This window comes from Canis lupus, chromosome 5 (assembly GCF_003254725.2).
Source record: "Canis lupus dingo isolate Sandy chromosome 5, ASM325472v2, whole genome shotgun sequence".
Classification (NCBI taxonomy): domain Eukaryota; kingdom Metazoa; phylum Chordata; class Mammalia; order Carnivora; family Canidae; genus Canis; species Canis lupus.
In genome coordinates, this window is record NC_064247.1 from 24,542,793 (window position 1) to 24,558,378 (window position 15,586).

A 15,586-nucleotide genomic window follows, 5' to 3' on the forward strand; every position below is an offset into this window, starting at 1 on the left:
TTTTAGTGTAAATGTTCATACATTTTTCTGCACATATATAAATGTTTGATTATGGGGTTCAGCCCCACACTTCATCAGGGTATTATGTAATATATATGGGATTTTAGATCTGATTCTTACTTTCATTTCATTTGTAAACACACACACAGACATTTAATTGCAGTTAAATAGCCGATTCTGTTTTGAAAACACCACTAAAGATGGTTCACTGAAGATGGATAATGTAACAATCCTGTGACAACCATAGTTCTCATTCTCTTTATTCATTATTTAAAATCAAATAACACTAATAACATACTTCAAAAAATGTATATCATACCTTTCTTTCGTTGGCTGTCATTCTAAAAAAAATGATTGTAGCAAAGCACGTTTGTTTCTCTATGGAAGGTAGAAATCAAAACCATGAATATGGAATCCACATTTAATAGGATTAATTCAACATAATAACCATTAATTACCAGTCACCGAAGAGCACATCGATAAAACAATGTTTTAGGCACTATTTTAAAAAAAAGACAATTTTTTTCCAGAGATAGAACAACAAGGAGCGCTAATTTAAAATATAATCTTTAAATTTTCTTCTCTTCATTTATTCTATATCATGATTATGTGTAGTAAGTGAACTAGAATCTGTAATGATTGGTATAGATTGTCACAGCTCAACACTCATGTGTCTACCTTCATCAGTAATTAGGATCATAGAAATACCGAGTCATGCAGCAGTTCATCCAAGTTGAGGAGAATAGTTTATTAATTATTTTAAGATCAGGTAAAGATTGTCATTCAGAAAGTTTAGTGAAAACATTGGGATTTCAGAAAGATTTTGAAGCAGAGATGGCTATTTATCAGCTGTGGAATGTATTCGATTTTAAAATACAAAGGATCTAACCTGAAAGCTTTTATAGTCTTTCTGTCCTTTTTTTCTTCTTAAAGATTACAATTTTCCTTTGCATTTCCGACTGAATATTTCCAGGCAGTTACTGAGGAAAAAATGAATTAGCTTACGAAATGGGTCTTTAGTTTTTCAAATCCTTGTCACTGTCAGACCTAAGGAAATTATTTAAATTCAGTGCACTCTTTGAAGTCAATGGAAGCTTTGTACTTGATTGAACCAAAGGCAATATAAAATTAAAAGCACTCAAAAGGATTTTATTAATCCATAGATTCAGTTTTTGAACACTGTAAAGTTGGATAAATAGATTGGCAAAGTTATCTTCATAATAATAAAGGCTGCTTTGGTTGCCGCTAAAAAAAAAAAATCATGGAGTACTTTGAGGTTTTTGGAAACCTAGCATAAACTCTCAGAGAAATCTTGTTTGCTACTATTATGTATATAAAGGCCACATTTAAAAGCATTCTGTTTACAAAATCATTTTGGCTTAAGCTTGCCATTGATTAAAATTACCACATGCGCTGAAAGCGTTAACGCAACTCAAGATGAGAAGTATTTGTCAGGGACAAATGTGTTATATGATCAGATAGATGTTTTACTTCATTTTTATCATGTTTATTTAAAATATGTAGTAATTAGCTACGTCATCCATTAATTTTGTTATTTTAAATTCAAATAGACTTAAATTTAAATTAAGTACTTTTTAAATTAAATAATTTCAATTATATCTGATTCAACTATACCTGACTTCTAAGACACTTAGTCAAAATGTTTTGCCTGGAGCAAATATTTTCATTGTTTTGGCATCATTATCCACATTCTCCATAATTATGTGTAAGAAAATAGGTCAGTTATTTTATATATATATGTGTATATATATATATATAGATAAAAATATCTAGCTAAGGTTATACAGATGTTTGGCAATCTTGTGTAGGAACTCAGATCTTGCAGTTATTCATTTTAGTATTGTTGCACCACAAACAATTCTTCTATAACCTCAAAATGCTATGGCCCAGTTTTAGTATTTTGTGGATTCAGCTAGATCATATTTTCTCTTTGCTTTCCCCCTCCCCTGCTTTACCCCCGCCCTCGCCCCGCCATACACACACACGAGTGCATACCCACACCCTTGACATAGCACAGTAATGGAAAGTGCCCCAACTAGACTTCTGCTTTTGTGTGATCTTGGGGAAGTATCCACTTTTGGGGGCCTTGCATTTCCATTTGTTTCTTCTTCTTTTTTTAAAAAGATTTTATTTATTCATGAGAGACACAAAGAGAGAGAGAGAGAGAGAGAGAGAGGCAGAAACATAGGCAGAGGGAGAAGCAGGCTCTATGCAGGGAGCCTGATATGGGACTCAATCCCGGGACTCCAGGATCACACCCTGGGGTGAAGGCGGCACTAAACTGCTGAGCCACCCAGGCTGCCCCCATTTGTTTCTTCTGACCTTTTAGTTCTATTCTAAATCTTGGAACAAATCATACCCTTTAGCCCCAATATTAGTCTGACCCCAACGATAGTATTACAAAGGGTGTCCACTGAAAATTAAATCTTATTTTATATTTTAGCTGTTTAATAAACAAGTAGGCACAGGTGACTGTACTTTAAATTGTTAGCTACTCAGTTTTTGAGTTGGTGCCATTTTGGACCGATGGAAAATTGTAATGTAAGATTTAAAATTGTAGCAGTAAAAATAAATTACTTCACATTTTGGGGGGACAGCAATTCTTATCTGATCAGTTACAGTTTGAACCTCACTTGAATGGAATTAATACAAAGATATCAAGAAAATGGTGACAATATGACTTCAAAATCTTACAGTGATGTTATAATTTATATTCTTCTCTCCATAAGTGCTATTAAAAATACTTCCATGAACTGAGAAAATGTTCAAGTATTTAAAATATAATTAAATATCCACTTCAAAGATGCACAAAAACCACATTCAAACAGGACTTCTGATTGAATCAAGTCTCCTGGGATTTCTTTCCCTATCATTTCCACCTTGGAGGACGGGGTGTGGGGGGTGTGGGGGGGCTTCAGGGCAAGAGGGCAGAGGGCACACATGAAATGGAGCGATCCCCTAGGTTCATGAAAGCATGCACATTCTTCTGGTCTCTCTGCAGAATGTGGGGATGAAGAGAAAGACCACAGGAAAACAAAATTCTCATCCATCGTAAATGTAATAGGATGGCCATGAGCAGCTGATATCATGCTTGTATTTGCATAATGCTTTCTCTATTTACGAAGCTTTTTCACATATCCACTTGATTCTCAAAATAAGTTTTACAATTAAGAGCACTGATACACATGATGCTTAGTGAGGTTAAGTGACTCGCTCATGTTCAAATGGTACAGCAGAGGCAAGCTTAGGACACAGGTTTTTTGATTTCTAGTTAAATATTCTTTCTACCATTATCACTGTTTTCCAAACAAATGGAGCTCCTATTTTAACAGTAAAACGCATGATTCTAAAAAGGGGGCTGCATTTGGTGCCCCTTTGTGATTAGGAATGGTTAACAACAGAAATGTATGTTATAAAATACATGAGTTTGTGATCAAAATGTCCCTTCCAGGAGGAGAATTTAATCAATAAGATAAAAATTATAAAACTCAGAAGTCATTTTATGGCCTTAACTCATTATTATTATTCTATCTTTAATTTTATTGAAATATAATTTGAATGCTAAATATATCAAACATGTACCCAATCTTCCTTGTCCAGAAAAGTCTTTCCTATACTTTTCTTGTACCAGAAACGGGAAAATTAAGTAACTTACTTGGACAAAAAAGCAAATACTAAAAACATTCCATATTTACCTATACTGATAATTTTGACAATAGTTCAAGGTAAATTGCATTTACTTTCTTTGAAAATGTTGGCATATAAATAAACTTGTTTTTCTTGTCTAAATAAGGACAATATAGTATAACATCAAAACATTTGCTGATGAATGGTCCTTCATTTTTATTTTTATAAATATTTGCAATAAAATATTTTGCTTGGATCCTTAGATATTTTTACAAAACATAAAATTATCAAGAGCAATAAATCAGAGAACAAAAATGAGTATAAAACTTATTTCCTTACGTTCAGGCAAATTAAGGGAGCATAAATATTTCGAAGACTGGTTAAAAGCATGGTACCTTAAGCAGGAGTTGTTACTTAGTCCTAGTTGATGGGACCTCTGAGATTGTTTACTTTGAAAGCGAACTATGCACTTTTAAATCCACTTTACTATTCAGTATTAACAAAGTAACTTATGAGAATATAATTCCTGATCAAATGTTTTCGATCAGACTATATATGCACAAAAAACCCATTTCAAACTGTCAAGAAAAGTGAGTAATATTGAAATATGTGGACATTAAGGTCAGCTATATGCTAACAAAGAGAGAATGGGAGTAATTCTGTAGACGCTCCAGTTTCAAGAAAAAGTTGTCTGCTCTGCCCGATAATTTAGCAAAATACCCAATCTGGTAGTGTGGCAAGTAAGCAGAGTGCTCTGAATTAACACTTCCTAAACAGCGTTAGCATGGGTTTGTAACTGTTGCTTAAATGCTTTCATTGCATCACTCTGAAGTTAATGTTGGTATTTATCCTGAGATGACGCCCAATCTGTTCACGTTAGTTCTGTGGCCTGTGTGAAGTCAGCAGAAACACTCTTTCCTGGGCTTTACTGCTTCCTCAGAAGAATGCACAGTATTCGGAACAAAACCACTTTTAACTCCTTCCCAGCCATCCTGAATACAAATTTCCCCCCTCTTAATAAGTTCATATATGTCTCTTGTCAAGATCGTAAAGGATTCCTCAACATTTGTGGCATCTTTTGCAGAGGTTTCTATATACTTCATACCGCAGTCTGCCGACAGTTTTTCGGCTTCTTCTCTCGTAACCTGACGTCGCGAAGCCAAGTCACACTTATGTCCCACCAGCAGAAATACAATCCGAAACGGCTGAACGTGCATTTTTGCTTCTTCTAGCCAATCTTTCACGTGTTCGAAAGATCGTCGGTTGGTAATGTCAAATACTAAAAATCCACCAACTGAGTTGCGGTAATAAGATCGAGTTATTGATCTGAAAAAGAAATAGAAAAACAGGTTGTAAAGGGACAAATTTTTCTGCTTCTCCTCTTTCAAACAATGTAGCACCATAATAAAATTTGAAGGTAACCTGGACCAGAATTTATAAATCAAATATGATGTGTCTTTTTAAAAAAGATTTTATTTATTTGAGAGGAGAGAGCAAGCAAGCAAGAGCAGGGAGAGAGGCAGAGGGAGAGGGAGAAGCAGACTCACCTCTGAGCAGGGAGCCCTACTCGGGGCTCAATCTCAGGACCCTGGCTGGGATCAAGACCCCAGCCAAAGGCAGATGCTTCACTGAGTGACCGAGCCATCGGGGTGCTCCCAAATATGAAGTGTTTTAAGTGGACAAAAATATTCTGAAACTAATAGGCAAGCCAGTTTCATCCACTGACAGAACATTTAAAGTGTAGTTATTTTTAGATAGACAAAAAGAACTTAAGTGGTATGTTATCTTGCACTTAGGACTGTTTTTATTTTCAACTATCTGCTTGAGTAATTATTACATTACTGTGATTAAAAATAGGAATATAGAAAGATATGGTGAAGAGCAGAGGTTGCCCAGCCAACCAGATCTTAAAAATCTCTCTTCCTGTTATTTAATGCAAGGAGCCCCTCTCTATCCATTGAAGAAGAAACGAGGGTGCACCTGTTATAATGTGAGTCACAGCTACAGTCCTGTGTGATACCTCTTCAAGAAACAGGAAATTGCTGGCACATGGGGTGTGAATCTGAGGTGTGCTAGGGATTCCATCTGTCCCTCTAGATCTAGTCTCTGCTCTTCTCTGGGCCTCAAAGCTTTCCCAAACTCCCTCACCCTTGGGCTTGCAGTGAGGTTCAGCCAATGGGAGCACCAGCTGGGTAGCAAAGAGGTCCAGCTACATACCCTCCTCTCCATCTCCACTCTTGGCTTCACAGCAGCTATGTTCCTGTTTCTGGTTGTGGTTCCCCTTGAATAGCACCTTTCTAATGGGTTCCACCAGGTTCAGGTAATCTCATTCTCTTCCCTCTGCTGGTCAGGTGGTGGATGGCTTCTCACTGTGGCTAACTTTGAATGCCTCACCATCCTTGATTGATGCTGTTCACCTTGCCCACATTTCTAGAAATAGTCACTTTGCTAAACTTTCAGTTAACCCTTCACATGTGCTATTTCCTGACTGAATCATGAGGCAAGGTGCTAAGGCCATACTGTTCTATATTTCTTGCCTTTACATGCATTATTTTTTCTACCCAGAATGTCTTCTACCCTCCTATTTCTCCTTCAAGAATCAGCTCAAAAATCATGTATAGGGATGCCTGGGTGGCTCAGCAGTTGAGCGTTTGCCTTCAGCTCAGAGTGTGATCCCAGGATCCAGGATTGAGTCCCACATCGGGTTCCCCATGAGAAGCCTGCTTCTGCCTCTGCCTGTGTCTCTGCATCTCTCTCTGTGTATGGGTCTTGCATGAATAAATAAATAAATCTTTTAAAAAATCATGTATAGAGAAGCTTTCCCTGCCACTGACCTTTTGTCCTCTTAGGCAATCCTGTTATAACTCCATTGAGCCTCTGGCATACTGCCATTATGATTATATCCATTTTCACAATGTGCTGATTGGACCGGTTGGTATGTCTCCCATTCAATTCAAGACTCCTTGAGGGTCATTTTTCCTCTAGGTATCTGACAATACCTAATATCATATTACCTGGGAAATGATATATGTTGCTTAGTATTTGTTATATTGGATTGATTAGTCTTATTGGAGAGGGAAAGTGCTAAATGTTGTACGAGGCAGAGATTGCAAATGTCTGTTTCTAAGTTGTCAATGGTCTTGAGCATTGAGATGATCATTAAGTAAACTCATTTGACCACCCAAGATCTTTGTGGAAGGCCAGTAGGTCACCTGGTACTCTCTCCATCTGTTGCATTCCTTCATTATCTTTCCTGCTGAAATCACAAGCACCATTTGTTGTGGGTGTGGGAAGAAAGTATTTCACCTCTTTTTTCTTTCCCTTTCATTTGCTTCCCTGCTTCTCCTCAGAATTTTTTTAAAGATTTATTTTAGAGAGAGAGAGGGAACACAGGGACAGGGGCTGATGGAGAGAATCCACAGAAGACTCCTCTGATACAGGCCTCCATATCATGAGCCTGAGATCATGACCTGAGCTGAAACCAAGAATGGGACGCTTAAAAGACTGGGCCACCCAGGCACCCTCTCCTGAGAATTCTTAGTAGAGACTGTCAAGTGACTATTGTTTTTTAAGATTTTATTTATTTATTCATAAAAGACACAGAGAGAAAGAGAGGCAGAGACACAAGTAGAGGGAGAAGCAGGCTCCATGCAGGGAGCATGACGTGGGACTCGATTCCAGAACTCCAGGATCACACCCTGGGCCGAAGGCGGCGCTAAACTGCAGAGCCACCCGGGCTGCCCTCAAGTGACTATTTTAGGAATGTTTTCTCAAGGACTACTGGATTACATAGCCACTGTTAGTAAGAAAAATCTCCCACTATCTTTCACAGGCTTCAAATAATGGGGTTCATTTAAGTTGCTTTAAAAAAACATTGAGGGATAATTTGTTATTGTTTTGCTACTTATCTTGATATGTGTGAATTCAGGCAGATGTGCAGTGCTGTAAGAGAAACGACATTAAGGCTGTTACTAGACTGAAAGCTTTAATTTACTCAGCACCAAGTCTGCATTACTTTGATTCCCCCTCCTATTTAATCTACCATGAGTTTAATTTACAAAAACATGCTTTTGTGGTTGAAAACTCAATGCTGAAACGCTCGTATATTAGGCAGAGCCATATCTCACACTGTAGAAAATGCCATGTTTTCTAGCCCTTTATATCTAATTTTGCAAACACATTTGGAATACAGTTGGCAAATTCTATAGAACAAAATTACAGCAAGGTATATGCCATGTACACTCTAAAACAGCCCTTATTAATAATAGATTAGCTGGAATAAAAGGTCTCAATATGACATCCGTCATTTTCTACGTAATAACCTGATCTTCAGTTTCTATATGTGGGTATGGATAAGAGGTTTAGAATTCTGATATGTTAGCCTTCCCATTCAGATATAGTTGTCCCAGGGGGTAGGTTTTCCCTAAAACAATTGGGCATCCCTGCTGTCAATTATTCAGGGGAAGAGACAAGCCTACAGCCTGAAAACTAGAATGTGAGAGTTAGGTCTTCTAGAAGGGGGTAAGGAACATTTAGCTTTTTCTGGGCCTGCTCTTTTGGGTCATACTTCGGTCTCTAGGAGTTCTTGGAAGTATCAGAAGAAGTAGGGTACAGATCCTGAGAGAACTATGTAGGTCAGCTTCCCTATAAGGAATTCCAGAGTTGGGCAGCCTGGGTGGCTCAGCAGTTTAGCGCCACCTTCAGCCTAGGGCATGATCCTGGAGACCCGGGATCGAGTCCCACGTTGGGCTCCCTATATGGAGCCTGCCTCTCCCTCTGCCTGTATCTCTGTCTCTCATGAGTAAATAAATAAAATCTTAAAAAAAAAAAATCCAGAGTTGATGATGAGTAACAATTCTTTTTTTTTCCCAAGATGTGTGTGCGCGCGCGCGCGCGCACACACACACACACACACACACAGGCAGAAACATAGCCAGAGAGAGAAGCAGGCTCCATGCAGGGAGCCTGATGTGGGACTTGATCCTGGGACTCCAGGATCGATCACTCTTTGGGCCGAAGGCAGATGCTCAACCGCTGAGCCACCTAGGCGTCCCAGTAATAATTCTTTATAAGCAACAACATCTTGCTGCAAATTACCTTACCTATTTCCTTTTGGGCTTTGAAAGTCTCACTGAATGAATGGATGATTTTAAAAAGGGGGGAAAAAATAGGGGAGGGAGAAATGGAAGGAAGGAGGGAAGAGAAGGAAAGGAGAGAGAAATAAATGAATGGATTCCAATCTGGTCTCAGGAATGTTATGGGAAAATTGAGAGTTATGAAGCTATTCTGTGGCATGACTGGAAAGGGGACCCAGCACCCCCTACATCCAACATGACACTGGTAAAATGGGGAAGATGAATCATGGCAGACAGTTTCAGGGATACAAGCTCTTAGTAGATCCTTGTTCCTCCCAAGTGAAAGATCTGGTTTTGTTTTTTCAGAGATTTTATTTTTGACTAATCTCTGCACTTAACGAAGGGCTCAAAGTCACAACCCAGAGATCAAGAGTTGCACACTCTCCTGACTGAGCCAGCTGGCACCCCAATCTAGTTTTGAGTATAAAAGAAACCTACTGCTTCTTTTACACTTTGAAAGCTACACTATTAGCAACCCCTCCCCCATTTTCACAGAACAGACTCCTCAACATGCTAAAATTGCTCATTCTATAGGACCAGGAGGAGGTGGTTTCTGCTTTCCCCAGTGCCCATTCCAGATAATTCTCTTCCAACCCCTGTTGTAAAAACAAAAACCAAAAACTTCCCTGCTCCTTTGAGGCTTATGCCTTCTGGCTGGATCATCTGTTGTCATTCGCTAACTGCTGGGTCATCCTCTATAAGCTGAAGACTTCAGCACTTTGTTTTTCTTTCCATCTCAATTCCTGTCATTCTGCTCACTGATTTCAACATCCATTTGGATGGGCTGTCTGGTGTCATTTCTGTTACTTGATTTTTTTGTTTCTAATGAACTATCCTCTTCATTCTGCTTTTCTCATCTACTTTCTTTTCATCATCAGAAATTCACTACTTCCCAAACTGGAGATTTACATACTACTTTTTGATCAAGATCTCATAGCCTGCAGCATATTTTTAGTGATAATTTTTAAATTTTATCCAGATTTGTAATCTACTGAGTAATTCTACTACTTTCTATCCATTAATACCCTCCTATTTTTACCTCCATCCATACCGTAGTTCTAGGAGATATCAGTATAATTGTTTTCTTGGAAACATCTACATTCCCAAGCTCCTCCCCCACTGCTACACTCATCTGGGAAGACTGTATCTCTGGATCAGCCCAGCATGCTGCTGAATGTTTCTGGGGAAAATCACTCAACCAGGTAGGCTGGTGTCCCTATGAATTAATTATAACCAATCCCAAGTAGACACTCCACACTGCCAAGGAATACTGCTCTTAGCAGGAGAAACTCTTCTCCCTCTTCCCTCACACTTAGACTTCTACCATAGGATGAAACAGGATTTCCGTTTCAACCTTTTTCTCCTCACGAAAGAGAACTGGAGGAACACTTTACTCCTCTTATTGGACACCTCCATTGAAGGAAAAATGGTGGCCATTTGGTTAAAATCTGTTTCTCAGGCTGGTGGGCAGAATTAACTGTGTTCAAGGTTAGTACTCTTGCATATCATCCTTCTCCACCTCTTTCCACTTTCTGAATTCAGGATATTGGTTTGTTAATTGTGAAAGGCAGGCAGGTGCCATGTCTATGCTCACTACTGAATATGCAGTGATTCTTAAGTGCCTGGCACATAGTGGGCACTCAGTACAGTCTTAGGGAATAAGTGGTTGATTTGGTTAAACCACGACACAGCCATTGGGGAAAGGGGAGAAATGGCAGAGACAGTGAGGAAGTTTGAGGAAACAGATACTACTAGCAGTGCAAAAAAAGAAAGGTGCCCAATATTAAGATCTATTAGCAGTGTGTTATATTCTCACACCAAGGTCACTGAGATGTGATGAGCATGTTAGTGGCTAGAGAAGAATGGATAAATTAAATATAAATATAAATATAAATAAATATATATACCTAAATATATATCCCATGAAAATATAATAGTAATCTGTGAAGTTTCTTGGGGGAGGGGATCCCTTAATCCGAGGTATGCTATTAAAACCTCCCCAAAGACAAGTTGTGGTATCTTATGTCCCCCACCAAGAAGAAGAAAGCATAATACTTAATGGGCCTTTTTGGATTGTGGAGGACACTTGTATAATATTTGAATGTACTTCTCTGATCCATTAAATAGGAGACCCAAAAGGCTATATGCATGGTCCAAGCTACAATGCAAGCAGCTTTGCTACTTGGCTCATGGTCCACCAGATTTAATGGTGCCTTCCAGAAGTACCTATAGCAGTACTGGGATGCTCTGTCAAGCCTGGAGAAGGTTCCACTGGACAATCACAGGAGTGGCATTTTGGAATAAAGGTAGGAGTGGCATTTGGAATAAAGGTATGCTCTTTGTCAAGAGCCACTATGCTTTTGAGAAAGTTCTTGGCTTACAACCTGGCTTTGACAGAGACTAAATGCCTGGAACACCAGTGACTGTGTAATCTGAGGGGTGATCAAGAGCTAGGTGTTTTCTGTTTGACCCAGCTGGAACTTTGTCAATAAGTGTAAGTCATAAACATAGCAAGATGGGAGTGGAACCTGAGGGGACCCACAGTAACAAGGCTCACACACCCAGAAAGCCTACTTTTGCAGGACCCTCTCAACCTGTGGCCCTATCTGGATTTCCCTATAACTAAAGATGAAAAAAAAACCCTACAGATGGTTCTGCATAGCACACTGGCATTGGTCAGCCCCACTCAATTGTGAACTTGAAGGTTAGTGCAAAAGAGAGCCCCTCCCACCTGTGGACTTCTTGTACTTTTTCCAGAGAGAGAGATGGAAAGATGTAGGTAAGGATCGACACCAAATCATGAGCAGAAGCCAAGGGTTTGGCACAGTGGAGAAAGCAAGATTGGAGGACTGATAAGGAGGTCTGGGGAGAGGTATGCTGATGTGTCTAGGGCATGTGAATATTTGTATTCTATGTGACTATTCACCCCGAACTCCCTCCCCTCTGTGGAGGAGTTCCTAGTAACTGGTGAAACAAAATATCCTGGTGTAATTATTGGTCTGTATTTTTACCCCAGTTTGGACTCAAAGTGATCATGGCAGAGAGATGGAGGCTGTGATTGGGCTCAACAAGACTTTCTCTTCCCTGACTGTCACTGTTCAAGTTGGTTTTCCAGCAGCTGCTGACACTTGAGATATGGTATCTTTCTCTGGGGGCGGGGGGGGGGACCATCATGGAGGGGACACTGTAACACACATTTAATCTGGACTGAAAACTTGCTGTACCACCATCCATGGACTTATGGAATCCCTTATATACAGATGTGATATCCCACACTTTGCTGCAGACCAAAGATTTCATTTAGCAGAGGCAGAGACGGGGAAGTGGGCTGACGCCATCCAGGAGAAAATACCTTGTAAGATTTTGGCATGATTCAGGCTGCATGTGTTTTAAACAAGTGAGGGCTAGAGTAGGAGGTGGTTTCCTCATAAACAGATGCTGTGGTCTGGCAAACAAAGGGTGGAAGTGGGGTGATGGTGCCTCTCACAATTACACTTAATGAGTCACTACAATTTTTTGTTGCTTCTAATCCCTGTGACTCTGAACTCTGCTGATGGGAAGGTTTTACTATCCAAGGGAGGAATGATTTCACCAGAGAACCCTGTGATGCTTCTACTGAACTAGCTGAGACTGCCAACTGGTTATTTGGAGCTTCTTATGGCAGTGGGCGAATGGCAGCAAGGGAGCAACAAGATCATGAGGACCATCCTGGCTTCCTGTGGTTCTTGTTGCCCAGAGCTCCTGGGATCTTCTCAATCATTCCATGCCTGGTCTTTCTAGCTTCCGGTCAAGGCTCTGTGCCTCAGACACGCTTCCAGAAACATTCATTTTAGATTACGGTCCTCAAGCTGGTTTTGGTGCTGGCAACCACAGACCTGGCTGATAATAATCCCCATATGTTTTGTAAGAGAAGGAGGACATAAAACACAAATATTTTATCATCTTCAACATAGTTTCATGAGGCCAAAATTCATTCTTTTTTGAAATTATTCTGGTAAAAGCACATGAGATCCACCTCTTAATCTTTTTTTTTAAGATCTTATTTATTTATTTGAGAGAGAAAGCACGTGTATGAGTAGGGGGAGGGGCAGAGGGAGAAACAGACTCGCCACTGAGCAGAGAGCCAGAGAGCCGGGGCTAATCAGGACCCTGGGATCATGACCTGAGCCAAAGGCAGATTTTTGGCTGATTGAGCCACCCAGGTGCCCCATCACCTCTTAACAATTTTTAAAATGTAAGCACAATGCTGTATACCAAATCTCTAGAACTGTTTCATCTTGCATGACTGAAACTTCATGCCCAGTGAACAGCAACTCATTTCCTCCTCCTGGCTCCCAGCCCCTGGCAACCACTATTCTTTCTGATCCTCAGAGTCTGATCACTTTAGATACCTCACATCCATAGAATCACATAGTATTTGCCTTCAGTAACTGGCTATCTTCTTTTTTAAGATTTTATTTTTTGACACAGAGAGTATAAGCACGGGGAGTAGGGAGGGGAAGAGGGAGAAGCAGGCTCCACACTGAGCAGGGAGCCCAATTCGGGGCTCTGTCCCAGGACCCTGAGATCATGACCTGGGCCGAAGGCAGATGCTTCACCAACCGAGCCACCCAGGCGCCCCAGGTACCTAGCTACTTTCACTTAACATAATGTCCTCAAGATTCAACCACGTTGTAACAGGTGACAGCATTTCCTTCCTTTTTATGGTTGAATAATCATTCAATTGTATGTATATACCACATTTTCTTTTAACTAATCATCTGCAAAGCCGGTTCTTATAGTATTTTTGCTTTAGGAAAGAAAAATGGCCAACTAATTTATGTTAATTTTCCTCTTAATTTTTTTTCCTAAAATAATATGTAGACAAGTGATATGGAGAGTACTAGGGTTCACTTACATTTACAAGGAATTCCTTAACTAGGAGCAATGCAATCAGGTGTGAATGATAAGCCTTGGGGAATTTGGAATTTTTGTGACCGAAATGACAGGATTACTGAGATTCTAAAAAGTGTAAAGTATCTCAAACAGTTATCTAGTTTCCTGGAGGAAACTGAAAACAAGATGCTGTTGTCAACAACAAAAGTCCACAGGTCTTGGAATGCACACGATTATTTATGTTCTATTTACTTATTATAAAATTTTATCGGAAAGTGGCAAGACTATCTAAATCGTACACGCTATTAATATGAGTTGTGGTGGATGTCCACAGGCGTTCTAAAAAAGCAACAAAATACAGAGCACTTGCTGACTTACTTGGGTAAAACGAACCAGATGATCGATCCATCCTGGAAATGCCCTTCTTGTGGCTTTGCCAACTGTAAAATAGGCATTTAGAGGATAGAAGTACTTTGATGCCAAAGGCTGACAGCAGCAAGCAGCCTATGAATGCATCAGCCTGGCGAGTGCTTCCCTCCATGACATTACATTGCTACTGCCCTTCTGGGAACCATCGTTGTGTTGATGCTGTATTTACCTGCCTCACTTGCCTTGTGATCCAAGTCCTTAGGATTGCTTTCAAGAGACAAAAACACAAGTTTCTCCTCTTCTTTTATTATTAGTGACTCTAACAGCCCCTCTCTCTGCCCTGAGATTTCAAAGCTTGGAGCTCCTAACCTCGGATACCTTTCTCCGTACATACAAATGTTAAAGAGCTTTTTCTTTGGGCAATCCCAGAATCTTTGCATAAAATATAAGTCTGGGCCTGCAGAGGCTATATATACATAACCGATGAAACCTAACGGGCCATATCCTCTCTCTGAATGTGAGTCCATTCCCATGACCACCTATTTTCCTTTTATGACAGATCATCACTTGATGATAGCGAGGCCTTCCCATCTCCTTGCATGCTCTCATCACCTCTCATCTTCCATTTTACTCCACAGCACTCAACACTGATCTCCTAGATTGTTTTTCTAGTATATTTGGTTCTAGCCTGACTCCCATCATTATATGACGAGCTCCATGAATGCAAGGATTGTTGTCAGTTTTTCTGGAATGCTGTAACCCTAGTGTCTAACACAGAACCAGGCATGATGAGTCCTACGGATACTTGTAAGGAATACATCAACAACTGAATAAGTTGATACTGTCAGACTGTGCCCAAGTAGCATGCAAATGCCAAGCAAATGGGAGAGTAACAGAGAAATACCAAAAAACTGTTCTTTCAATATTCATAGTAGGGATCTGTGAAGCTGAAAGAGAAATGGGCTGAGTAATTGCACATACTTATAAGCATATAGGTGAAATCATCTGCATTTTCTGAAGAATTACTGTTTAAAGTTGGTAGTAATTCAAATTGTACTTTGCAGGTGGATTATGGGAGGTAGAATAAGTTATGTGTGAAAATCGAAATAGTTTATCTGGAAATTAATGGGAACGGTTTCTGACTTTGCTAATTGTCTGCAAGGTGATAATGAATGGATGCTTGTTTTCTCTTTAGTATGTGACCAGAAATGTACAAAAGACTTCAGCACTCACTCCAACACTTTCTGGCATCCTCTGCCAAATTAAAATAAGATGATGATCATCTTCTCATGATTATTTTATTCTCCATATAATATAGTGCATCATGTGATCTAACACAATTAAAGAATATCTTGGGTTATAACTCTCCCACCATTTTTGTGACTTTCGTCTGGTTCCATTTGACTTCCTCTGTGCTGCTCTGTTTCACATACTTTTGTATACCTCTCCACATCTTAGAATTTATAATTGGTGTTTAGCCTTTTCTCATTTCATTCTATCTCTAAAATTATGCAGCTTTTATTTTCAAGTCATTTGAACAGATTATGCTCATGTTCTTT

The 15,586-nt window shown here is 39.6% G+C and overlaps 1 protein-coding gene across 2 annotated transcripts in view; it reads right to left on the bottom strand.

Moving 5' to 3' along the window:
- Positions 1-238: 238 nt before the first annotated feature.
- RAB39A (RAB39A, member RAS oncogene family) overlaps positions 239-15,586 on the bottom strand; it is a 31,882-nt gene continuing 16,534 nt past the window's right edge. Inside the window, exons 1-2 of one of the 2 annotated variants that reach the window (XM_035717061.2) lie at positions 5,196-6,471; positions 239-4,974 (exon numbers count right to left, since the gene is read on the bottom strand). In XM_035717061.2, coding sequence (XP_035572954.1) covers positions 4,548-4,974; positions 5,196-5,293 — 525 coding nt within the window. In that variant the 5' untranslated portion in view covers positions 5,294-6,471 and the 3' untranslated portion in view covers positions 239-4,547. Of the gene's footprint in view, positions 4,975-5,195; positions 6,472-15,586 lie in introns of those variants that run through there. The other variant, XM_025465655.3, reaches the window with a different exon arrangement.